A 25254-nucleotide genomic window follows, 5' to 3' on the forward strand; every position below is an offset into this window, starting at 1 on the left:
AAGAGGTGAGTCAACCCGTTTGCTTGGGGGACGACAGGTAGATCTGGACTTTCCCACCACATTCAGCATTTTCTGTTTCCATTCTTTTTTTTTCCTTTTTTCCCAACCTTACGTCGGATGATTGTTCCTTCCTTTTTGCTAGTTTGGAAGCTTTAGGTGTATTCTTATGCTTTGGGTGGTTCCTCTTAAATTTAACAGGACCACTAGCTGTAACACTTTCCTAACAGAGACCTCGGGTCTTCGGTTAACCTCCGACTGTGCAGCTGGCTCTTCACCCTTGTGGTTCAGCCTCCTGTCCGCACAGCGTTGCTATGCTGTGGGAGGAGGTGGAGAAGGACAAGGGCAGAGGAGGTGTGCCGGGCTCGGGAGAGGGTGGCTGAAGAAACGTGGGAAGGGCTTCATCTGCTCCCCACTGCTTCTAGTAGGTTTTATCAGATTCTAACTTTAATCACCAGTGCTATATATTTTAAAAAAAAAAACCATAATGAATACACGCTCATTCAGTACCCCATGTGTGTATTTTCATTCAGCTCAGCTGTTAAAACAGGCGTTCCGGTGACCCAATCACATAAGAAACCCTCAACCCAGCGGGCCCAAACCCCAGTTTCTCAAGAAACACTCAGACAAGGCGTCCTCCTTTCACACCTGCCTGTTCTGTGGCTCGTTTACAAAGACAGTGACGTCTACTTTTTCTTTTTCTTGCTTGTCATGGACTTGCTGGACACCACTGTGTCCTCTTTTGGGGGGCTTAGTGTGAAATTCGAGGAGGGGGCGTCCACCGGTTCCTTGATCACGGTGATGTCCACCTCATAGTCTTGTCTTGTGGCCTCTTCCTCTCTCAAGCTGTTTAGCCTAACAAGAAACAAACACAAGAAAGTATCTTTTTTTTCTTTGAAATTTCAAAACCAGTTTTATGCTGTTGTGTGGTGTAAAGTAGTCCATACCTGGATCTCAGCAGTGTGTGTCATCACTTTGCCTGAAATAGAAAGTCACACCATCGACATCTCATCAGTTCAGACTTTGCACACATCTTAGGTGACTTGTGAAGTACTTGTCTCTGGAGCAACTTAGCTAGTAAGCAGCCTTTTTAAAGTCCTGCGGTGTGTGGCTGTTCGTTCTTAAGTCTAACGCTGTCCTTCACAGGCCAGCGGGCTCGTGATGCCTTTCACAGAGGACGGGCATCCACACTCAAGACTGACCTGGGTGTGGAGCTGAGCCTGGACAGTGTGGCCATGACTGCACGCTCACTGCACCCCAGTCACTGTTCTCAACGTTTCAGAAACACGTGCTCCCTCAATCCTCATAGCAGCCCTACAAGGGGCCACCTCCACCTCCACAGGGGCAGAAATGGGCACACGGGGACAGACCTTGCCCAAGGTCACCCAGCTGTAATAAGTGGAAGGGATGGGATTTGAACCGGGGCGGTCTGGATCTACGTAATGCTGTGTCCCTGTGGATGCCTGGGGACAAGGGCGTCATCGCCACCTTAGCCAGGACAGAACAGGCGGCCATGGGTTCCCAGCCCCACACGAGGGCATGCCGCTCTTTGGAAGTTGTAGACTCGTGTGTGTGTGTGTGTGTGTGTATTTATTTGGTTGCACCAGGTCCTTGTTGTGGCACGTGGGATCGAGTTCCATGACCAAGGATCGAACCCAGGCCCCCTGCGTTGGGAGCAAGAAGTCTTAGCCACTAGACCACCAGGAAGGTCCCTGACATCCTAGCCTTTTAATGAAAGTGGTCCTGAAGCTCAGGGTGGCCACAGAGGACAGGAAGGAAGATGACCAAGAACCCGGGAGGTAGGGAGGGAGGGAGTCAAGCGGTTTTTGCCAAGTTACCTTGCTTCCAGCTCCTCGTTTTCCATCTTCTTCTGAAGGGCCATTGCTTCGTTATATAGCCTGTTTTCCTTTACTTTCTCCTTGACGGTTTCTTCATGTTTATGTGCTTGGAAGAGAGTGTTCACAAAAAAGACGTACATATTACTGATCCATGTGTTGAATTTTTCCTTCTGTTCATGCTTGGATTTTTCTTTTTTCCCTGTAAGAAAGGCTGACTGAAATGAGCATTGATACAGTCTTGCAGTAACGTTGGAGTGTGCCTCCCTGTTCCCCGTTCTGTCACGACCTGTGGTGGGCTGAGTGTCCTCGTCCCCCCATAAGGGTGACGCCATGCTCCTCGTGGGCTTGTGGGCATTAAGGGAACTGCAAAGTGCTTCCGGGACCCCCCAGAACAAGGTTGGCATCAGCTCACCGCAGCTCTGATGGTCAACAATTCCTTCAGGTCTCTGGGTACCTATATTTTTTTCTAAAATGGCTTAACTATTTTGGTTTTCTAAAATGAAAATCTTAGAAAACTTACAATATTCCCATGTTTTCAGAGGAAGGAAAAAAAAACTTCTTGGTTTTAAGTTTTAAGAAAAAAAACTTTAAAGGACTTTAACTCCGAATTGAGTAAGAAGGTAGGTAAAATTACTGACTTGGTAAGGAATATAGCGTCACGTCTACTAAGGCAGCAGACACCCACTCTGGAATGTGTTTAAAATAGTTGATTCCAGGAGGATAATGCTTTGGATCGTTCTGTAGTATCAGTAAGACTGGGGATCTGTCAGGACAGCATTTGGTTTTTGACTGTGTCTACAGCTTGGGCTCCTGTGCTCTTTGACGGCGGGGATGGGAGAGGAGGGTGGGCACAGGTCCTGTGGAAATGTGGGGCTCTGTGACCAGACCAGCCTCCACCCCAGGAGCCGCTGTGAAGGGCCCAGAGTGGACGACATGGGGAGAGCCTTGATGCCAGTGCCAGAGTTTACACGGGCAAACAGACACGAAAACACAGCCACAAAGACGGGCACACCAGTGCTCACAGCGGCATTCTTTATGACAGCCCAGACTGGAAGCCGGCCGAGTGTCCGTCAGCTGACAAGCAGACAGAAATGTGGCAGAGCCACACGATGGACTATTGATGCTCAGACATACAAAGGAACGGAACACTAACACGCGCTACCACGTGAATGGATCCCCAGACAACTGTGAGTGAAGGAGGCAGGCCTAACAGACGTACAATTCCATTTAAATGAGGTGTCCAGAAAAGGCAAATCCGTGGAGAGAGCGAGTCGCGGGCAGCAGGTGGCCCACAGGCGCCCCCGGTGCTCCAGGCGTCTCACCCACACCTACCGCCACCCCGAGGCCAGCTCCCCGTGTGTGCGCCCCGTGGTGATGACACGGCTGTACCTTTTTATAACCATGATGTCATTTATAAGCAACCACTTGCTAGTACCAAGGTTCTAGAATCAAAATACTCACCATTTTGAGATAAAAGGAAGCTCAGCCCTTTTCCTGCAGATTTAAAATTCACTTTGGAAGTTCTTCCGTCACTTAGAGATTTCCTGATTTTGGGCTTTTACGTATTAAAAAAAAAAATTAAATTCAGAAAAGAGATCATAAAGCAAAATATGACTTCCTCATCATTATGGACTAAAACTAATTTTCTATGCTAAAAATCATTAGATAAGTATTCATGAGGCTGATATCTTTATGCTAATTGACTGTTTTTAACCTGCAGAAAATTTGACTTTTTAACCTGAATATTTGTCCTATTAAGGAAATGAAGAACAGAGCTGCTGTATCCACTGGAAGGCTCCTCCCCCAAGAAACCAAAGATTAGACACTCTACCCTGGGTCTGTTGGAAGGATGTTTACTAACCATCTCTCGGTGGCGGTAGTTACCTCGCGCACGCTCTATACACTCACATCTCTGCCTCCAGCAGATCTCGCCTGGAACCCCAGACTGTCTCCAGCGGCCCATTGCTGTCACCACTAGGATATCTCCTCGGGCACCTTACATTAGCATGTGTCCAAACCCAGCGCCTTAGGTTTCCCCCGAAACTCCTCTCCCCTTCGAACCCTGGTCCTCCCCTTCACGATAAACGGCAGCTCTATCCTTTCAGTTCTTCAGGCCAAAAAAATCTTAGAATCCTCCCTGCCTTCTCTTTCCCTCTCAAATTCCACAGCACTCAAAAGACACCAGCAGATAATCCCAAGCGCCTCCTCACGGGTTTATCATCAGCTCGGCCGCCGTGAGCCGACCGACCGCCCTGCTCGCGGGCCTCCGTCTCTCTCCGGCCGGCTGCCCCTGGCCGGGCGCTGCCTCCCTCGGTGCATCTTCCTGGGTCGCCCCGACGTGGCTGCACATGCTTCCACCCTTCCGGCCCAGCCGCCCAGATGCACTCCCGCCTCAGGGCCTCCACGCAGGACTCCCGCCTCTGACCTCAGGGCTAGCTTCCCCCCAAGACCCTCCCTTCCGCCCGCCCTGTCACTCAGCCTCCTCCGCCGCCCCGCTTCCCCTCACTCCCGATCCCTCCGAGTGGGATGCAGCGGAGCACTGCACCCTGCAGCGGACATGCATGCAGGGCATGCACCCTGCAGCGGACACGCCCCAGCTCCACTGCCTAGCAGCTCTGTGACACGGGGCGAGCTGCTGCCTCTCTGCGCCTTAGCTCCCTCCTGGAGCTGATGGCAGCATCTACAGGGCGTCTGCGCCTTGAAGGAGCAGGACCCTGACAAGTGCGTGGCACCGGCTAAGCACCCCGCGGGCGTCCCCTCTTCCTGTCCCGGTGTCATCACTCCCCTCTCTTCCCCAGAAGGGGAAGCCCACGAGAGGACAGGCTTCCCACTCCTGCCCGATCCCTGGCCCCAGAGGCAACCTCACCGCACAAGCCAGTGCGTGCCCACCGCGGATACCGCAGCCTTGGCTGTCTTCCCGCTTGCCTGTCAATACACACCTCTGACTTCCTTATCTTACTCATGTCCAGCAGGACTCCCAGCTTGCTCGAAGATGACTTGGTGCTGCTGAATTGAATGTCGGACTCCTGGCTTGTTAGTGCACTTGGACTCCTGTTCTGGGTGTTCTGACCAATGACAGACACAAAAAAGAGGGCTTCTGGTTTCCAAGGAGACGCACAGGCCTTTAATGCAGTTAACTGACTCCCCATAAAGGACACCGAAGGCGCACCGTGATGATAAGTATGGGTGTGTCTGTACCTGCGAACCCATCACCTGGGACAGTGAATGTCCCCATCGCCCCAGACGCTGTGAGCCTCCTGGTCCAGCCAATGCTCCCTGCCCCCGAGGGAGTCAGGAGGCAATCTGATGCTTGAGACAGAGCTCCTCTAGTGTGGCTAGGAGTCTGCTTCCTGGGTCAAGACCAGGAAATACATTTCCCCTAACTCACAAAATAAATAATGTTAAGGGACCTTCCCCCGTGGTCCAGGGGCTAAGACTCTGAGCTCCCAATATAGGAGACCTGGGTTCGATCCCTGACTGGGGAACTAGATCCCACATGCTGCAACAGCCAAATAAATAAATGATTTTTTTTTAATAAATACTTTAAGACTTCACTAGTTCTTTCCTGAAGGGTTACAAAACTCCCAAGAGAGTTCCGATGACGGTTTGGCCATTCCAGAATAAAGCCCTTCCTTACTCTGTCAATTCTAAGATGTTATCTGTTACCTGAGCTGTCACTGGGTAAGTGCTTCCAGCTTTGTTAACAGAGAGGTCATCGTTTGGGAAATCTGAACAGAATTTAGTTGCTGGCTCAGGAACAGAGATGAGGGCGAAGCTTAATAGAGCTTCAAAGAATTCCAGGAAAACCAGCTGAAATAAAAGAAAATATAAAGGGGTCAATCCTCGCACAACTCGAGGTGGGCCAGCGGCTCTTCTGGGTGTTTGTCTCTATCCTCCAGGAAACGCCACCTTTTCAACACTCAGGTGCCACGGAGCACAGCAGTTTGCAGCAAAAACTACAGCCTTTAAGAGATCTATGCGGATGCATGTTCTCGCCTTAGGTCTCTAAGTCACTTTTCTATTTGATGGGAACATGTGCCTTTAAGAGATCTATGCGGATGCATGTTCTCGCCTTAGGTCTCTAAGTCACTTTTCTATTTGATGGGAACATGTGCCTTTAAGAGATCTATGTGGATGCATGTTCTCGCCTTAGGTCTCTAAGTCACTTTTCTATTTGATGGGAACATGTGCCTTTAAGAGATCTATGAAGATGCATGTTCTCGCCTTAGGTCTCTAAGTCACTTTTCTATTTGATGGGAACGTGTTACTGTATATTCACTCACTGAGGACTGTCACTATAAGAAGTATTTCCTCTTCCTGAACAACAAGAAAAGTGGCACCAGTGACAGCTGACATTGGAATGGCTAAGAGGCACTGGACGGGGTGACCGTATTCTGCACAGAGGAAGCACATGAGTTGGTGAGGGGTAGATTGGGAAAGGAAGACTGTTGTGGTTTGAACTGTGCCTTCTTGGAAAAGAAGTTGGGAGTCCTAAGCTCCAGTATCCTGAGATTTACTATAGATAATCAAGCTAAACTGAGGCCGCTAGGGTGGGCCCCAGTTCAGTGTCTCGGGAGACTGCAGCCCCGAGACAGGCACACGGAGAGAAGACGACCATGACGGGCCAAGGAGAGGGTCCGGGAGCCGACCCTTCGCCACAGCCCACAGCAGGAACCAGGTCATCCAGCACCTTTCTGATGCTAGCCTTCAGAACTACAGGCAAGAAATGGCTTATATAAGCCAAAAAAAAAGAAAGTGGGGGAAGGGGTGTAGCGAGTACAAATGTTCGGAGGCAGGAGTCTGGTGGGTGTGACCAGGTAGTCAGACATGGACTCAGAGAGATGGCCGTGCTAGAGACAGAATCTTGGTGGTTGGTACCCAAGGCAGAACAAACAGCCTGAGTTGTATCTGGGCCGTTCATGACACCTCTTTACAAACCTCAAGTTCAAAGTTACTGTCGATTCCATCATACATGGAAGGATTATCCTCTGCTATGACCTCCACAAACTTGGTTGCTGTCAATTCTTTATTTATCATCTTAAAGCTCTGTAAGAGAAACAGCCAATCAAACCATAATGGCTGCTAACTACAAACAGCTATATATACATGTACTTTTTAAAATGTCATAGTCCTGCTGAAAAGAAGGAGGGGGAAATGCATGTAGGCAGGGCCCTCCCACCACACTGACCCTTCCCTCCAGACTCTATCCTAAGAACTCGGAAAGCCGGGTTCATGTCCCCCAATCATGAGGAGTTAGGAGAACTCCTCCCTTGGAAACCCGAACATCCAGGAGAAGAGGTCTATGGACAGTGGGCTGAGGGGGCATGAGGGGGGAGCTGGGGCGGTATCCCGGCTAGCTTACACCACAATGAAACCCAACCCTGGACGGGTGCGGCTCGTCCACAGAGTTTCCCATCAGCCTCAGCATGCCACAGTCCTACCTGTGGGTGGACAGCCCAGGTACACCACTCACTTGTTCCTTGCACATCACAGCTAGACTATTTTGCCTTTCCTAAATTAAAATAAAAAATGGCTACAAACAGAAAGCCACGATCCACCGTGAGTGGTTACCCTCAACATCCAGAGGAAGTGTCTCATGTTCATGGTGAGCTCATGGGGAGGGGCCGCGTTTGGTCTGCAGTGCGCTGTGTAGATCTCCCAGCACTTGTCCACGTAAGTCATTGAATAGAGGGTCCGCTGGGCCTCACAGAATAAATGGCCTGAAGACGGAGTGGGAACACCGGCACTCAAAAAGATGATTACAGAACTCGATGCTGGAAACAGTTAGGATCCGTATAATCCTATGGGTTCTGTATTTACCTTTTACACGGCAGGCATTGGGGCGAATGTTCTCATTCATCAGTTTTTTAAAACACAGAAAGAGCAATGGGCTTCGGTCTCTGCGGTTAAAAAGAAACCATCATCACTCCTCCCTCCAGGAGATGGAACTTCATCCCCCGCTCCTGGAGGGCCAGGCAGACCTCGAAACTGGCTTCTCTAACAAGTAGACGGAGCACAGGAAGCGGCAAGCAGTAAGTCTGCACTAGAGAAACCTGGCTGACAGCGCTTGGTCACGTGATCACAGGTAGCATCGCCAGTGATGAGACAGATTGATGTCATGTACCCCTGATATGACGGTATTCTTCCCCCAAACCCATAACCTCAGGGTGATGACAGAAAAACATCAGCAAAGCAAAATCGAGGGATATTTCACAGAATGACCGATCGATATTCTTCCAAAGTATCAAGGTCATAAAAGACGAAAACAAATCTATCACGGTTGTAGAGACTAAACAGCCAAGTCAACGGAAAACACCCTCATCCCGGGAAAGACTGAAGACAAGGAGAAGGGGGCGGCGGAGGATGAGATGGTCAGACGGCATCACTGACTCAATGGACATGAATCTGAGCAAACTCCGGGACATAGTGGAGGACAGGGAAGCCTGGCGTGCTGCAGTCCATGGGGTCACAAAGAGCTGGACATGGCTTGGTGACTGAACAGCAACAATAAAGCAGGTATGACGGCAAAACACAAGGTGGGATCCTGCATTCGGTCTTGGAACAGAAAAGGCAAAAACTCAGCAAGTCCTAATAAACTCTGAAATGTAGTTAACCAAGCGGTAGCGACGCTAATTCCTTCATTTTAAGAAGTGCACCATGGTTCTCTAAGACATAATCATTTGGGGAAGCAGGATGCAGAGTATAAACCAATTCTCTGTGTTAACTTGGCCACACTCTTGAAAGTCCACAATTATTTCAAAGTTAAAAAAAAATGATACAGTTATCAAATTTGCTCTGAGAAAGACAGGAAATTCTCAGGAAGAGTTGGTGGTGACTATTTCTGAGCAAAAAACTTGAGGACTATTCACACAATTGAAACGTGACCCACATCAGAAGGATTTTCAAAATTTTCAATTCTGCTTCTGATAGTCAGGGTGGCTAATGTTTGTAAGCAACTTCTGTTTCTAATCCTTCAAGAGTATGAAAAATAATCATGAATATCAAAGAAAAAAGAACAATATTATGACAATCATGACAGTTCAATCAGCCCTCATCCTATCATGGGGACCCAGAAGGAGAACTTACTGGTATTCTTTGTGATGAATGTGGTAAGCCAGCTGCAGGAGGTAATTCAAAAATGTCCTCAAAAGTAATGTTGTAAATGGAGAGTGAATTTCTTCCACTGGTATGTCGTTATTGGCTAAAATAAGAAAATTGGAGAGGATGTGACGGCTGAGAGGGTAAAGAATCCATCTGCCCGTGCAGGAGACACAGGAGATGTGGATTCAATCCCTGAGTCAGGAAGATCCCCTGGAGGAGGAGAACGGCAACCCGCTGCAGTATTCTTGCCTGGAGAATCCCTTGGACAGAGGAGCCTGGTAGGCTGCAATCCAAAGGGTCGCAAAGGGTCAGATGTGACTGAGCGACTAAGCAGACTGGTATTTTCTAGAAACATCTCTCTTATTTGCTCCCAGTACACAATTCAAAGAACTGAATACCACAGAGTACTTTTTTCCCAAGAAAACACTCTGAACAGCATATAGGCATTCACCTAAAAATTAAGTTCCGCATGAAAGATCTCTATCTGTTACTTTACAAGAACCTTACAAGATACCTTGTCCTATTTGTCAGAGTGGTTTGAGTCACGGTCTGATTAACGCTGCTAATTTTTAACGGGTTTGAAGTATGTTTCAAAAACTAAAATTTGCAGTAAATAGCTGCTACACACACAAACACCACCAAGTGAGCAAATGCCGTTGGTAAACGCCGCCCACAGATCTGCTTGGCGTACATGCATTAGTCGCTCAAACGTGTCCGACTCTGTGTGACCCCATGGACTGTAGCCCTGTAGGCGCCTCTGTCTGTGGCATTTCCCAGGCAGGACTACTTGAGTGGGTTGCCATTTCCTCCTCCAGGGGACCTTCCCAGCCCAGGGATCACACCCGGGTCTCCCGCATTGCAGGGAGATTCCTGACCACCTGAGCCACTATCAAGTAGGTAATGTGAGACCTTCGAACCTGCCTCCCACAACTCAGCTGTAGGGAGTAAAACCTTCAAAACTGCTCATTTTACTGCATGAAGTTTTTAACCTGAAATCAAGCCCAACATAAAATTACCTAAAGCCTTTTCTAGGCTATCCCAAGCCCTCCCTGATCTTCTCTACTTCTGACCTGACAATTTGGTGGGGTTTTTTGTTGTTTTTATAAAAACTATAGACCAGAGGTAGCATACACTGTATAGGACAGCAGACTCTGTCACAGAGATAATTAATTATGAGTCACTGAGGCTTGATGGGTTTTCAAGAAAACAGTCTGGGGATTGGTGGGTACTGACATGTTTGTATGTCCTATATGCTACCTGTGTAGGTAGCATACTCTGTAAAGAGGCAGATAGTAAATGTTGTAGGCTTTCTGGGCCAGAGAGTCTGTGCCATAACCAATCAGGTCCGGTTTTACAGGGCAAGAGCAGTCACAGACAAGACATCAACAAGTGAACATGGCTATTTTCCAATAAAACTTTATTTACAAGAACACACAGTGGGCTGGATTTTGCTCATGGACCCACTTTGCTGACCCTGCTATGGATGGTCTTTGACTACTGCTGTTAGTTCACTAGATGATTCTCTCTTTGGTTGCATTTTAAGTACGTTGGGAATAAGCCCACATGTTGCTTTCTGGAACACCTCTCCAGACATGTGTCTTCCTCGCTCCCAAAACATTTCCTCACTGGTTTCAGGGTGCTGAGATGTTATACGACCCTTTAGACCAGATGGGAAGGACCTGGAATACTCACCACCGAGCACCCTGTCCATATCAGCAAGGGTTATGTTATGGTGATGGAACTTGCAGTCTTTGAGAAACCTCCAGAAGTGAAGTTTTGTCATCAGAAAGGTATTATCCAGGGAACGGTCACAGCCCAGGCTGCTATAAAAGTTGTAGATTCTTTTTAATTCCGTAATGTTTCTTAAGATAGCATATTCTACCTGAAATGAGAAAACCACTCAAATCTCCAACTGACCCGATAAGAACAAAGGTAAAAGAAAACTTGCTTTCTAAATTAAACGAGGTCACACACGCAGTAGCATTCAGCTCTTACCACTATAAGAACTCAGGGACTGTTAGAGTCTCCCTAACCATTTCAAAGTCAATACAATGCAATTTCTGAGTGAGAATGGGAAGACATGCTGTTATCTTGACAGTGGAATTACTTCCCTGCTGCTCTGTCCCATTCTACCCTGTTGCACCCCATCTCCATGGCCGCAACAAAAGTCTCTTGTCTACAGATCAATGGCCCAGTGGTAAAGGATCTGCCTGCCAATGCAAGAGACGTGGGTTCGATCCCTGGGTCAGAAAGATGCCCCTGCAGGAGGAAATGGCAACCCACTCCAGTATTTTTGCCTGGAGAATCCCATGGACAGAGGAGCCTGGCGGGCTACAGTCCATGGGGTCGCAAAGAGTCGGATACAACTGAGCAACTGAGTGCATACACAGACACACAGAGACACACAGAGACACATCAATATCCCTCATGGACACAGGCACATAAATCCTCATCAAAATAACAGCAAGCCAGGGACTTCCCTAGTGGTCCAGTGGTTAGGACTCCATACTCCACTGCCAAGGACAGGGGTTCGATCCCTGGTTGGGGAACCAAGATCCTGCAAGCCACATGGCCAAAAATATAAAGACTTTTTTAAATTAGCAAACTGAAGGTAGCAATATGTAAAAAGAATAATACATCAGCACCAAGTGGGATTTATCCTGCGATGGCTAGGCTGGTTCGACATGTGAAAACTCAGTGTAATTCATCCTACCACATAATCATACCTATGCATTTGGCAAAAATTTTTAATACCCTTTCATGATAAATACCCTCAGCAAATTAGGAATAGAAAGGAACTCCTTAACCTGACAAACAGCAGACAGAAAAACATACAATTAACATCCCACGTAGCACTGAAAGCCTGAAATAGGCGACAGTCACATTCACTGCTTTACTCACCACCCACTCTGTCCCCATTCACCATCTATCATTTTCCCCAGACTCCTCAGACCCACAAAACTGCAGCCTACACAGTGTCCTGTTTCCCCAAATCTTGTGTCCCATGCGTCACCCTCCGAAATTAAAAAAAAAAAAAAAATCAGAAAATGTGAAGAATGGAATTTGGGGTCCCTATGGAGACAGGGAAGTCCCAGCTGGGCGGCTCCATCAGGCATGTGTCACTCTCAGCATCAACTCCTGCCTTTGAAAATTCAATTCAATTGGATAAACAAGTGGAGTTGGCCCTATTGAAAACACTGCTCCAGAGAAGGACATGGAATTTTCTTCAGGAAGCTTAAAATCTAGTCGAGATCACAAGACACATATACAGTAAGGAAGTCTCCTTACAGAACAGAGCTAGGGAGGGACAAGAGATGGATTCAAGGACAGAGCTGCCTGGAGGGCGGGTGCCTGACCTGAGCCCTGGAGAATTGAAGAGTGGGCTAGACTTCATGGTCCACAGTCCTCAGGTATAAACAGCTGGTTGGGATTAGACACATGCTCACAAAACAACATCCAGCTACACATAATTTTTTCTCTAAGTATTTTGACATTGTGAATAATTTCTAAGGGTCTGAAGTTCTTTTGAATCCCAGCAGCCTATGAAAACACACAGCAGAACGAATGTCCTCCAGAGAGAGGTGACCACAGCCTTGGCCTTCAGACCAAGCCAGGGGGGCAGAGGGGTTGACTGACCCTTGGGAAAAAGTGAAAGTGTCAGTCGCTCAGTTGTGTCTGGCTCTTTGTGACTCTGTGGACTGTAGCCCACCAGGCTCCTCGGTCCACAGGATTCTCCAGGCAAGAATGCCGGAGCAGGTTGCCACTATCCATCTGTAGGGGGTCTTCCCAGCCCTGGGATGGAACCCAGGTCTGCTGCATTGCAGGCAGATTCTTTACCATCTGAGCCACCGGGGAAGCTCTGGGTAACTCACTGGGTCCTTCCATCCGAACTTCCTTTTTCTCAGGAAGCCGGCTCACTCACACGGGATCCTGGGAAATTAAACGAGAGGATATTTAAGCCAAGTGACTCCCAGGTGTATAAAAGATACTTGATACAGAACAGCAGTCATCAACAGTGTCTTCCCAAGACTTGGGAGAGTCTGCTAAGATTTAAACCCCCAAAATATATATATATATTTCTAACAAACAAGGGTTTTTTTGGTTTTTTTTTAACAAACAAGATTTTTACCTGCTTCTTTTCTTCTGACTGGTCTCTCTCAGGATACATTTTCAGCAATAAACTGAGATCCAGCTCGAGGCTCGAGCCTAACAGGGAATTACTTTCATTGCCATCAAGCTTTCTCATGATTTCTAGCAAATGAAGGCAAATACAGGGGATAGTTGTGAAAAGCAACATTAAAATGTTTCAAATGTTATGTCAAAATGATTTTATGCAAAAGTGTACACAAGAGTATTCAAAAACCCACAAGAAGGCAGTTGTGGGGACTTCCCTGGTAGTCCAGCGGCTAAGACTCTGCACTCCCAATGCAGGGGGCTGGGGTTTGACCCCTGGTCAGGGAGTTAAATCCCATATGTCCCAATTTAACAAAAGATTCTGCACCTGTAACTAAGACCCCTCACAACCAAATAAGTAAATCTTTAAAATATATATATATATATATATTTTAAGACAGCAGTTGCTCACAGGAAACTTGTGTTTTCTTCTGAAATATTAGGTACATTTTTTGGTATCAGTGATAAAAAATCTGCCTGCAATGCAAGAGATCAAGGTTCAAACCCTGGTTCGGGAAGATCCCCTGGAGAAGGGAATGGCAACCCACTCCAGTATTCTGGCCTGGAGAATTCCATGAACAGAGGACCCTGGCAGGCTATAGCCCATGGGTTCACTAAGAGTCAGACACGAGTGAGCAATGAATGCTTTAAGTTTGATGCAACATTACACATCAACTTGCCTCCAGCTGGGCAAGTGGACACTCCCTACCGGCACTGATGGAGGGCTTGCACCACTGGCTCCCGAGGGCACATTCTGAAGTCGAGTCCAGGTAGCTCATTACTTCCCCTTCCAGATTCGGAAACTCCGCTATGTGATCCTTGGAAAATGGGCCATCATACACACGCCCATTCTTGAAGGTTAGTCGGCCCTGCAGAGAGAAAGACAGCTTTTTGCAGCTTAGTGAAAGATTTTTAGAAAACCATTGGTAAATTTACGTCAATATTTTTCAACAGTTCGGAGGCTTTCATTTGTTAAGATCTGCACTTAGTTCACATGCAGTCGGGCTCATAGAGTCTCAAGTCACCATGTAGATCCTCTCTCCCAACTCCCCTTCTCCACTCCTCTCTCTGTATCTCCCCCACCACCTCTCCATAACCCTGAGCACCCCGAGGTCACAGACTGTGGCTTATTAAATAGTGACCAGCAGAGGGGCCTATCACAGAATGGGGACTTATCTGATATTTGTTGAACCCAGGCCAATAGTTGGTCTGACTCAGAGGTGGGCAAATGACCCAATCCAGTTCAGTAAAGTTAAAGACATGTGTGGAAAATTTCTGCGAAAGGAGTTTCTTCTCTCCTTCTACTTAGTGGGGTGTGTAGGCGAGAAGCCCGGAACCACAGCAGCCATCTCGCAGGCATGAGAGAGGAGCAGCTTCATAATGAAGCTGACATGGTGGGAGAGACATGGACGGATGGAAGAGAGATTCAAGCTAGATTTCCTGTTACTTGCAACCAAAACCACCCTAACACACACACACACCACAGACTAATTAAATAAACTCTAAATATGCAGGAAATTGACAATACGTTAGAAATTACTCTGGTGGAGCAGATGGTAAAGGATCTGCCTGCAATGCAGAAGACCCAGGTTCAATCCCTGGGTTGGGAAGAGCCCCTGGAGAAAGGAATGGCTACCCGCTCCAGTATTCTTGCCTGGAGAATTCCATGGACAGAGGAGCCTGGTAGCCTACGGTCCATGGGATTACAAAGAGTTGGACATGACTGAGCATCTAACACACACACACACACACACACATACACACAATCATCTTAACAAATCAGTAAGTTAGCCTATGCAAAATGGCTAATATTGTTTACTAGGTAGAGAACGTCATGCCTTTACACAATCTTTAAGATGTAACCTTCACGGGCCTGTACTTACTATGCCGTGTTTTTTATTGGAGACCCATTCTCCCTCGTACGTGGCCCCGCTGGCATAGTAGAACTTTCCATGGCCATGGCGGTATCCGTTCACAAAGTCTCCTACATATTCATTTCTCAAAGGATACTGGGAGTAGGGGATTCTCTTTAGAAACCATGTGTGTGTGCCAAAGCCGTTCTGAAAAGAAGGCAAATATCCATGAGAAATACTTAAAACATTTCCTCTTTTTACCTGAATTTATTTAAATAAGGTATGAATCAAATACAGGGACTCATTTGAAGGGGTGAAAAGCATGGATGTTGGGGTCACACAGACTCAGTCCTCACAGGAGTCATGGGACTGATGAATTTACCAGTCAAAGAACCTAACTGGTGCTCGAGACCTTTAGAGAAAACGAAATGCTAACAAAACAGCACTTTCTAAAAGGCTGATTTAACCACAGACAGAATGGAATAATAATGTCATTGCAGCAACATGGACGGACGTAGAGACGACAGGACCTGGGCTGAAGTCAGAAAGAAGAAGACAAATATTGTAGGATACAGATCATATGTGCAATCTAAAATACAACACAAATGACTGTATCTACAAAACAGATTCACAGAACTGACCTGTGGTTGCCAAGGGGAAGAGGGAGTAAGGCAGGGAAAGAGGGGGAGTTTGGGATTAGCAGACGCAAACTGTTACATGTGGAATGAAAAGACAATAACTTCCCACTGTAGGGCACAGGGAACTATATTCGGTAATCAGTGATAAACCACAATGGAAAAGAATATATATACAGAGATAACTAAATCACCATGCTATCCAGCAAAAATTAACACAAAGCTGTCAATCAACTATACTTCAGTGATTTTCTTTTAAAAATGCAGATTTAGGGACTTCCCTGGCAGGCCAGTGGTTAAGACTCTGCACTTCCACTGCCGGGAGTATGGGTTCAATCCCTGCTCAGTGAACTAAGACCCCATATGCCATGTGGCACGGCCAAAAAAAGAGAAGAAGGAAAAGAAAACTGAAAAACTTTTAAAAGCTGATTTCGTTGAGTAATCGTCACAGGAGTTTCTAAATTTAATACTGCCTGAATTTCAGATTGCCACACAACACCCAACTAGCAGTTCACGGGCTGAGATTCAGCAGAGCGTCCGCCGCTGGGCGGCAGCTACTGTGGTCGCGCAGCTGCGCTTGGCTCTTTGCGACCCCATGGACTGCAGCCCGCCGGGCTCCTCTGTCCACGGGAATTCCTAGGCAAGAGTACTGGAGTCGGTTGCCATTTCCTTCTCCAGATCGTCTTCCTGGCCCAGGGATGGAACTCACGCCTCCTGCACTGCGGGCGGATCCCTCACCGCCGAGCCGCCAGGGAAGCCCCGCCTCTGGGCGTGGTCTGCTAGACCAGCTGGTACCTGGACCCCGTGCTCCCACTGGCCGGTGTACTCCTCGTTAGTCGACAGCCACCTCATCCTACCTTCCCCGTGGCGCGTGTTGTTCTCCCACTGACCCTCGTATATGTTCCCGGACTTGTAACTAGGACCACAAACCAAACGATTAAAACCAGTCAGCTCATGTTCATTTGCCTTTGAGGACTTTATCTTAAACTTTCTCCCTAAACACCTTTGAAGAAATCCAACCCTTGTGCCAGTACAATCTTCCCTATATTTTAATTCAGTGGACAGGCACGAGGTTTGCAAAAGCAATTCTCCCAGGGGTGGGGGTTGTGGAGGGTGGGTGGGGGGAGGATAGATCACTGTATAAAACCTTTTGATCATTTAATTATCTGACAAAGTGGATAAGAATAGGGCTTTTTTTTTAATCTTTTAAAAACAATTCCCTATACTATTATGGTTAATATTTTGGTTAATATTAAAATTAAAATGTTTAATTAAAATAATTAAAATCAAAATATTGGTTAACATTTTGACCCCAGATATTTTATCTTTTTGCCCTCAGATATTTTAATCCTTAGAACATTTACCTCCATCAGCTGCATCTAAATATTCCACCCTGTTTATACAGCACATGTATTCTCTGTAGGTTCCGCACCTTATCTTTAAAGAGCCTGGGGGAAAAGCTATCTGGGCCCACAAATGCTTTTCGTTAGCACCCGAAACACGGCGGGGCAGGGGAGAGTGGGAGGCCGCAGATACCTACCATCTTATCCCCCAGCCCTTTCTGATGTTGTGTATCCAGTCTCCTTCATACCAAGATGTGCCTTCTTGATTATAATAAATGGAGCCCTAGAACAAGGAATACCATTAAAAAAAAAATCAAACCTCATAAAACTGGTTTTTTAAAAAGGTAAAGATAAAAACATATGCTTTTAGAGCATCTAAAGGATGTGGAAGATGTCATCCTTACGACATCTTCGGTAAGGCATCAAATTCGGGTCATGCTTCTTGGTCTGTGGCTGGGGATGTGGTCAAGTGCGTGGCTGCCTCGCCCACCTTTCCATGCCTCTTGCCGTGGCACCAGTGGCCGATGTAGGACACGGGCTGCGTGCTGCACTTGAACATGCCGAATCCGTGCCTCTTGCCGTTGACCACTTCTCCTTCATAGGTGCTGCCATCTGGCCACGTGAAGACGCCGTGGTTCATGGGGATGTTCTTCACAAAGTCGCCCTGTGGCAACATGGCCATCAGAAAGAAGCCAGTGGGGAGATCCCTCACCTTGTGGGTCGCTCGAGACACAGAGACCACGCCCGCCTCTCCTCCCAAGGCAACAGCTGAGTACCCCCCGAGCGCCCAGCCCCCTCCTCCTGTCCTCACACAGCCCAGCCTCCCTTACCGGGTCCCAGCACCGAGCAGAAACCCAGGTGGAGTGAACGACCGGGAAGGCTGTGTGCCGACAGAGCTCCAGGAAGACAGCAGGGGACACAGTGCAGGGGCACCTCCCGAGCCTGGCCTTGGCCACTCGGGACTCTGCAACCCGCCTCAACGGAGGCTAATTCACTGGTTCCCAGGAGATGTTGACCATTAGCCAGGCTCAGTGATGGCCGGTGGAAACCCTAACACTCTGCAGTCGCGTCAACCGACTGCCTGTCCTGGGAGCACCTTCTAGATAATCCCCTGTGGTCGGGGCCCCAGATGGGTGCATAGCCCGAGGTCCTGCACACCTCAGTCCAGAGGCTTTGGGTTCTTCTCCAGGAACGTGAGCTTCTGGAGGTGAGATCCCATCAGACGTCTCAGGAGGCCAGGGACCTTCCTGAGGATGCATCTGGGAGAGCAGGAATGCTGCCCGTAAACCCTCCTGACTGGGCTGGTGTGTGTGTGTTGGAGGGGGCAACATCTATAGGAATCAGCCCCACCTGACCTTCCGGAGATGATAAATGAACCAGAGGCCAGGCCAGGCAGCAGAGTTTGGGGGAGAGACGGGTTTCCTGAGAAAGCCTGGCCTGAAATGGCAGTTGGCACCCAATCCTCTGGCCACCCTGGACCTCCGGTGTTCTCTTCCCTCCGTGATGGTGAAGGGGGATGCCCTCCCCTCTCTCTGCCCAGCCCCGTCTCCCACTGCCCACTCCACTCAGCTGCCCACCTGGCCCAGATGTGCCTGTTTCCCTCACCTGGCTATTTGAATATGTGCATTATGTCCTCCTTTTTAAATACTTTCATTACGACTTATAAACACCATGGCGTTAGCAGCTCTGTAACTGTGATTTCCAGAGCAGCGTTTCAGGCCCACCCACACTGTGCAGACACTGGTCTAAAAATACATATTCCCCTAGTCCAGCAAGATGGGATAAGTGAAACCCATATCAAGGAACATAAGTAGCCAGTAAAAATTGATTGATCTCAGTCAATGGATGTGATTTGATCTCTAGAAAAATAAGGGGGCAGAAGAGAGGGTATAATGAACTATCTCTGGGACTTCCCTGGTGGCCTAATAGCTAAGACTCTGAGTTTTGAATGCAGGGGGCCCAGTTTTGATCCCTGGTCAGGGAACTAGATCTCAAAGGCCGCAACTAAGACCCGGTACAGCCAAATAAATAAATAAAATAAGTAAGTAAATAAAGTACCTCTGTTTATAAAAAGGTGGGAGAGGCTGAAGGATATCTCTAGAATATACAAACTGGAAACTGGTAACAGATTACAGAGGGGCCCCTAGAGTAACGACTTACTTATCACCTCCATTCTTTGGGTCTGTGGATTTTTTTTAACCCATGTGCTGAGCAATTTTTATGAAACTAGCTTTTTTTTTTTCTTTTGGCTGCATCATGCAGCAGGCCAGATCTTAGTTCCCCAACAAGGGATCGAACCCAGGTCCCCTTCAGTGGAAGTGCAGATTCCTAACCACTGGACCACCCAGGGAAGACCCTGATACTAGCTGGGGACCTGTGGGAACCTGACTGTTAAGTTGCATAGTTAGTTTAGAACTGCAACATATTATACGCTTTACCTCATATTTCAATCCATCAGCCCAGATGTAAGTCCCCTGTCCGTGCATGAGTCCTTCGGAGAACATGCCCTTCAAAACACAACGACAAAGCCTTAGGCCCAATCTTGATTTCATACAACTGCTACCCAGGGGTTCAGCTCTTAAGAGAGAACCGTGTTCCACAAAATGCTGCTCCAGCATTCAGCTGGGAGCTGGCACTGCACTGGTGTCCATCTGGTTCTAAAAAGGACCTGAGGAGTCCAGAAAAACCCAGGTCCCTAAAACTGACACGAGGCGGTGCTAAGCAGCTGTTAAACTGAACTCTGAATTCAGCCTTACTCTCCTAACTAAGCGTTGGAAAACTACCACTCAAAAGAACTCATATGCTCTGGGCTTTGAATTTCAAACTTTGAAGGTTTTTTTGAAACGTATTTAGACCAGATGTCCTCGGTCGCTCAGTCATGTCCAACTCTTTGCAACCCCATGGACTGTAATCCGCCAGGCTCCTCTGCTCATGGAATTTTCCAGGCAAGAATACTGGAGTGGTTTGCCATTTCCTTCTCCAGGGGATCTTCCCAACCCTGGGATCAAACCCAAGTCTCTTGTGTTTCCTGCATTGGCAGGTAGATTCTTAACCACTGAACTACCTGGGAAGCTCCATCTAGACTAGATGGAACTGATTAAAACCATCATCTGGATATCAAAAATGATGACATCTGTCAGTGTCACATTTTGTTTTCTCTTATTGGAAATCCTAAGTATGTATCCCAAAGGCCAGATGGGACATTTTAATGAATACTATTCAACCATAATAAATAGATTTTTTTTTTTGGCTTCACTCCCTGGCTCATGGGATCCTAGTTCCTCAAGCAGGGGCTGAACCTGGTCCCTCAGCAGTGAAATTGTGGAGTCCTAAGCACTAGATGGGCAGGGAATTCCCATAAATGGCATTTTTAAGAGTTTTTACTACACAGGACAATAAACATGTTAAGGGGAAAGATCGGTATTGAAACCCATGCTGTTTGACCTCAACTACAAAAAAATCTGTTTTCCTATAATAAGCCCATATCTCTTAGATAATCTCAATGAATGAATGAATACCTCCACTGTAGCCTCATGGATAAACACGCACCAAAAAAAACCCCCAAAATACCCCCAAAGTATCTAACAATTGTGGCATAGCTCTGAATGTTAAATCAGAGCAACTATGCTATAATTAAAATAATAATTATGGAAGAGGGAATGGGGAGTTAGTGTTCAGTGGGGATAGAGATTCAGTTTGGGAGGATGAAAAAGTTCTGGAGACGATGGCTGCACAAGAATGTGAACAGACTTAACATTACGGAAGTGAAAGTCACTCAGTCGTGTCGACTCTTTGTAACCCCTCTTGGACTTCTCCAGGCCAGAATACTGGAGTGGGTCACCGTTCCCTTCTCTAGGGGATCTTCCCAACCCAGGGATCGAACCCAGGTCTCCTGCATTGCAAACGGATTCTTTACCAGCTGAGCCAGCAGGGAAGAATACTGGAGTGGACAGCCGATCCCTTCTCCAGCGGATCTTCCTGACCCAGGAATGGAACCAGGGTCTCCTGCATTGCAAGCAGATTCTTTCCCAACTGAGCTATCAGGGAAGCCCGACATTACTGAAATTTACACTAAAAAATAGTAAGCCTTTTTTCTTAAATGGCAAATTTAATATACATTTTACCACAAACTTTTAACTTATGAAAAGCATACATCAATATAGCAATGTAGTTCTAAGTAAAAAAAAGATTCAAGCTGTTATCTACAAAATCAATACGCCCATGTGAAAATACTGATTCATCCATTCAGGAAATAAAAGGGACACAGAAAAGAGAAAAAATTTATGGCAAAAGGATGTTGGTATTTTAATTTTACTCTTTGTTATTTACTTTAGTGACCTTAATGTTGTTTGTACAATAAATAAAAATCAGGAAAAAAAATCTAAAACGATTATTTCAATTGTACTGAGTCATGTTTTTGCCTTAAAATATGTACTTGGAGTTCACAATAAAATCAGCATTAAGTATTTCCAATTCCTTCTGGAATTGGAATCAGAAGATGTTTCCGAAGACACAAATCTAAGATGATCACCCCACACTGTCTGCCTTGCCCAGTCCCAAAACGTGTATCTCACCTGGTAGGTACAGCCTCCTTGGAAGATGGCAAACCCTTCTCCCTCATACAGTCCACGGACTTTTTCTCCTTCATAGCTGCAGTGAAATAAAGCTCAAGGCAGTGAATCATGTGAGGAAACCCCAGTGACTGGGGGTTAAAATACAAAAGGAATATCAGTGAAGACGTGCAAATGATATCTCACATTCCCTCAACAAGTATCACCCCCACGGCCCCAGGACCACTGTGTGCCTGCCCCTTTCTAAGTTCTGGGGCTTGGGCTGTGAACAAGTTCCTGCCCTCAGAAGTTTATGGTTCAAAGAGGCGAGACAGACAATAAAAAGGAAACAAATGAAGAAGATAATTCCAGATCACATTCCATTGTTGTCAAAGAAATGATCGGGGAATGTGACCCTGAATGAGGAGGAGGTTACCTGGTAACAAAGACCCTTGAGAAGAGGGTCCCTGGGAGGAGGGAACTGCAGGTTCAAGGGCGCTGAGGCAGGAAAGAGCCTGCCGACTCAAGTTCGGCTGCATGGCTGGACCACACTGTGGACGGAGTGACAGGAGGGAGACCAGGGGAGGCAGAAGCTGGGCGGGCAGGCATGCGGGCTGAGAGAAAGACTCGCCGTCAAGTACAAAGCTCTAGAAGGAAGCATGAGAGGGTTTTCAGAACTGGGTTGGACAGGACCAGATTTCCATCTTAAAAAGATCACTCTGGCTGCTTCAGAGAACAGACTGGAGGGGAGAGTGAGCTGCCAGGAGGGAGCAGTGGGCGAGGAGAGAGATGAAAGCGTTTGGAATATTCCGGACAGTTTTCCATCTGGGGTGTGAAAACATTCTGGAGGACAGTGGGGATGGCTGCATAACATGGAGAGTGTAGTTAATGCCTCTGATTTACATGTAAAAGGATTTAAAATATGTATATATCACCATGATAATTTTAAAACTTTTTTTTTTTTAAAGATATATTCTGGATGTAGAACCAATTGGGCTTGCTGACATGCTGGCTTTGGGCAAGGGAGGTGCCAAGAACAGTGCCCAGATTTTTAGTTCCAAACTGATAACGTGTGATGTTATTATCACCTTGCTCACCTCCAGGCTCTGAGGCGAGTGAGGTGGAAAACAAATGGACCTGTGACAGCCATGACCACAGTGGGCATATTCCAAGAATCCAGAGACGAGTAAATATCAGAAAACCTATGATGAGGAGATTAGTTCCACGACTTCAGGCCTGGATGTAGGGAAATGGTGATGCCCTAAGAGAAACAGGGACAAAGGGATGAACCCCCAGCTGGGAGAGAAACAGCAGCATCCAGAGAAACCTTCTAAGGTTCATATTCTCATTTATCTCCCCCCATTAAGAACCTGAGGCTCAGAAAGGATCAGCGATGGGGCTGACATCCTAGAGCTAAGACTCAAGTCCTGATTGATTGTGGTATTTCAAGTCCTGCAGTCTTTGCTTTGGGATGCAGGTCCAGTGGACGATGTCTAGTAGGGCATTAAAAACTTGAACCAAGAACTTGCGGAGACAAAACGGTGCTAAAGGCATAGATGTTTGCAGTCATCTAGGGAGATGGAAGTAAAGCTATAATAAAAGATCATCCACAGACAAAGAACAGACAGCATGGAAGTCGGAGACAAGGGAATGTGGAAGAGGCAGCTCATTAAATCACCTTTCAAGAAAAAAGACAAGTCAAAACTCCCCTGGTAGTCCAGTAGCTAAGACTCCATACAGGCTCCCAGTGCAGGGTCCCTGGGTTCAGCCCCTAGTCAGGGAACTAGACCCCACTTGGCACAACTAAGATCTCACATGCTGCAACAAAAATCCCACACAGCCAAACAAGTAAATTAATAAATATTTAAAAGAAAGGAAAAATCACCTTTCTACTATGAGTTTGGTCAGAATGGGCTCTTCATACTGGGTGGTATCTTCATTCGGCAGACTGTTGCTTTCGACCTCTCTCTTGACTCTCGGGTCCTTGAGCTGCACGTCCAGGGGCGGCGCGGCACTCGGAGACGCGTCTTGCCTTGCGGCGTTGCCATCTTGTTTGGCAAACTCTGGATAATCAGAGGGAGACGAGGGAGAACGGGCAGACTTGTCCCCCTTTTTATCCGCTTTTTTCTTTTCTTTCACCATGGCCTTTAGAAGACCTAAGGTTCACTTTATTTAGATAAGTATCCAATGACTCCTTCAGTTGAAAGCTGTGCGTTTCAAGGCGTTGGGGAGTTTTATCTGAAAAATAAAAATTAGGTCTCTGAATACTTGAGGGTTTCACTCATAGCTACAATTTTAGTCTTTTTAAAAAATTATTTATATTTATGTATTTGGCTGAGTCAGGTCTTAGTTGTGGCATATGGGATCCATTTCCCCAACCAGGGATGGAACCTGAGCCCCTGGCATTGGGAGCACAGAGTCCTCGTCACTGGACCAAGAAAGTCACTACAATTTTAGTTTTACAACCCCGATGTCATTATCATTCTCTTCCTACAGCCTGAAAAATTAATTACAAGAATCAAGTATCACCAGGTTATAAAATACAATTTCAATATTGCATTGTCCTAAGATTTTTTAAATTGGAACCACCATCTATCATTTCTTTCCAAATAGTGTTCCAGTAAGAAGGGCAACCCTTTGTGGGAAAACATATCAACCTAACCTCTAAAATCTTACCTACCACCAGTTCACACTGTAAGAGCCCATCTCTGTATGTCCCCCTGGCAAAGTGCTCAGGAGCTGAACCCAGGCTTCTGCATTGTCCCGTTCCCAACTGTCCTGCTTCAGATGTCAAACAGGAATAACAGTAACTTGTCTGCTTATAAGGATTAAATGAGATGATGCACAAAATCAACTATTCTGTCACTTTCCTATTTTCAAACTTGAAGCCATCGGCTACCTAACGTACTCCCTGGGACAGCATGACAGTAGATTGAGGCCTCCTATGTCAGACAAGAAACCTTGTGTTAATCATTTGCCCAAGGACCCGGAGCTGAGGGGTGGGGCTCCAAAACCATAGTATTCGTGGCCCCCCAAAACTGGCCCCACTGAAGACATCCCAGTACATCAACCAGGAGGCAGAGGTGAGTCCAGAACGGCAAGGCAAGACCCCTGTTCCTGTGCCTGATGGGGGCAGTGGCCACCCCCACGCCCTCTGGCCGCCTGGTTTCCGCTCACTCCCCTCCCACCCCCCAGGCTCTGCCCTCACCAACACGGTCCTGGTCCCCTCTTCCTTCAAAACCCCATCAGTCTTTCCAGCCCTGCAACCCCACCTCAGGACTGTCAGCGAAGCAAGCCGCTGAGGCTTCTAAACTCATCTTTACTACAGGCTTTCCGCTCCTCCATCACCAAAGTCTGAACTACTAATAAAGCAAACTTCCTTTCTCGTGGCCTGTTTCTTACCAACTTTTGTGTATCGGCTGCTCTCCTTGAGTTGAGGCTGTATTACGGACCGTTTACTTTCCTTAGCTCGAGAGGGGCACGCATTCTCTGGGCCCAGGCTACCAGCTCGGTCCTGTGCCTTCCTCCGCCCTCCCCGCCCACCGCGCACCTGCTCGGGTCCTCGGAGGCCGAGGAAGAGCCGGACCTGGCCGTCACGCCAGCCAGCCGCGGCGCAGACAGGGCCGCACGCCTGGGACCCCGGGACCCCCGGAGGCACTCACTCTGGTGGAGACCCAAAGGATCCGGCCGGGAAGGAGGCAGCACTGCGTCCTGACCCTAACGGTCTCCCGGCAACCGCGGGCCCCGCCCTGCCCCGATCTTAA

The 25254-nt window shown here is 47.3% G+C and overlaps 1 protein-coding gene across 7 annotated transcripts; it reads right to left on the reverse strand.

The window, feature by feature from the left end:
- Positions 1-499: 499 nt before the first annotated feature.
- On the reverse strand, positions 500-25230 carry LOC110141609 (radial spoke head 10 homolog B). Of its 7 annotated transcripts, XM_070460422.1 has the most exons (21): positions 25153-25230; positions 23376-23728; positions 21515-21590; positions 19379-19447; positions 17431-17604; positions 17138-17223; positions 16393-16513; positions 14993-15169; positions 13819-13978; positions 13066-13187; positions 10629-10818; positions 8922-9036; positions 7656-7735; positions 7407-7555; positions 6774-6881; positions 5502-5645; positions 4775-4900; positions 3297-3390; positions 1836-2034; positions 945-976; positions 688-852 (listed from the first exon to the last, which is right to left on the reverse strand). In XM_070460422.1, exons 2-20 carry the CDS (start codon positions 23630-23632, stop codon positions 952-954), a joined length of 2472 nt encoding a protein of 823 aa, XP_070316523.1. In that variant the 5' UTR covers positions 23633-23728; positions 25153-25230; the 3' UTR covers positions 688-852; positions 945-951. The 7 variants fall into 7 exon arrangements, with proteins under 7 accessions (XP_070316522.1, XP_070316518.1, XP_070316520.1 ...); XM_070460421.1 differs by lacking the exon at positions 945-976 and having other exon boundaries at positions 500-852; positions 1836-1941; XM_070460417.1 differs by lacking the exon at positions 945-976 and having other exon boundaries at positions 500-852.
- Between the last annotated feature and the right edge of the window lie 24 nt (positions 25231-25254).

This window comes from Odocoileus virginianus, chromosome 33 (genome assembly GCF_023699985.2).
Source record: "Odocoileus virginianus isolate 20LAN1187 ecotype Illinois chromosome 33, Ovbor_1.2, whole genome shotgun sequence".
NCBI classification, from domain to species: domain Eukaryota; kingdom Metazoa; phylum Chordata; class Mammalia; order Artiodactyla; family Cervidae; genus Odocoileus; species Odocoileus virginianus.

Coding starts and splice junctions, on each gene's coding strand:
- LOC110141609 (XM_070460417.1), bottom strand. CDS start 23,632: ATGGTGAAAGAAAAGAAAAAAGCGGATAAAAAGGGGGACAAGTCTGCC. Junction 7,736..8,921: donor ATTCATCACAAAGAATACCA/GTAAGTTCTCCT, acceptor TTTTAACCGCAG/AGACCGAAGCCCATTGCTCT. Junction 7,556..7,655: donor CAATGCCTGCCGTGTAAAAG/GTAAATACAGAA, acceptor CTCCGTCTTCAG/GCCATTTATTCTGTGAGGCC.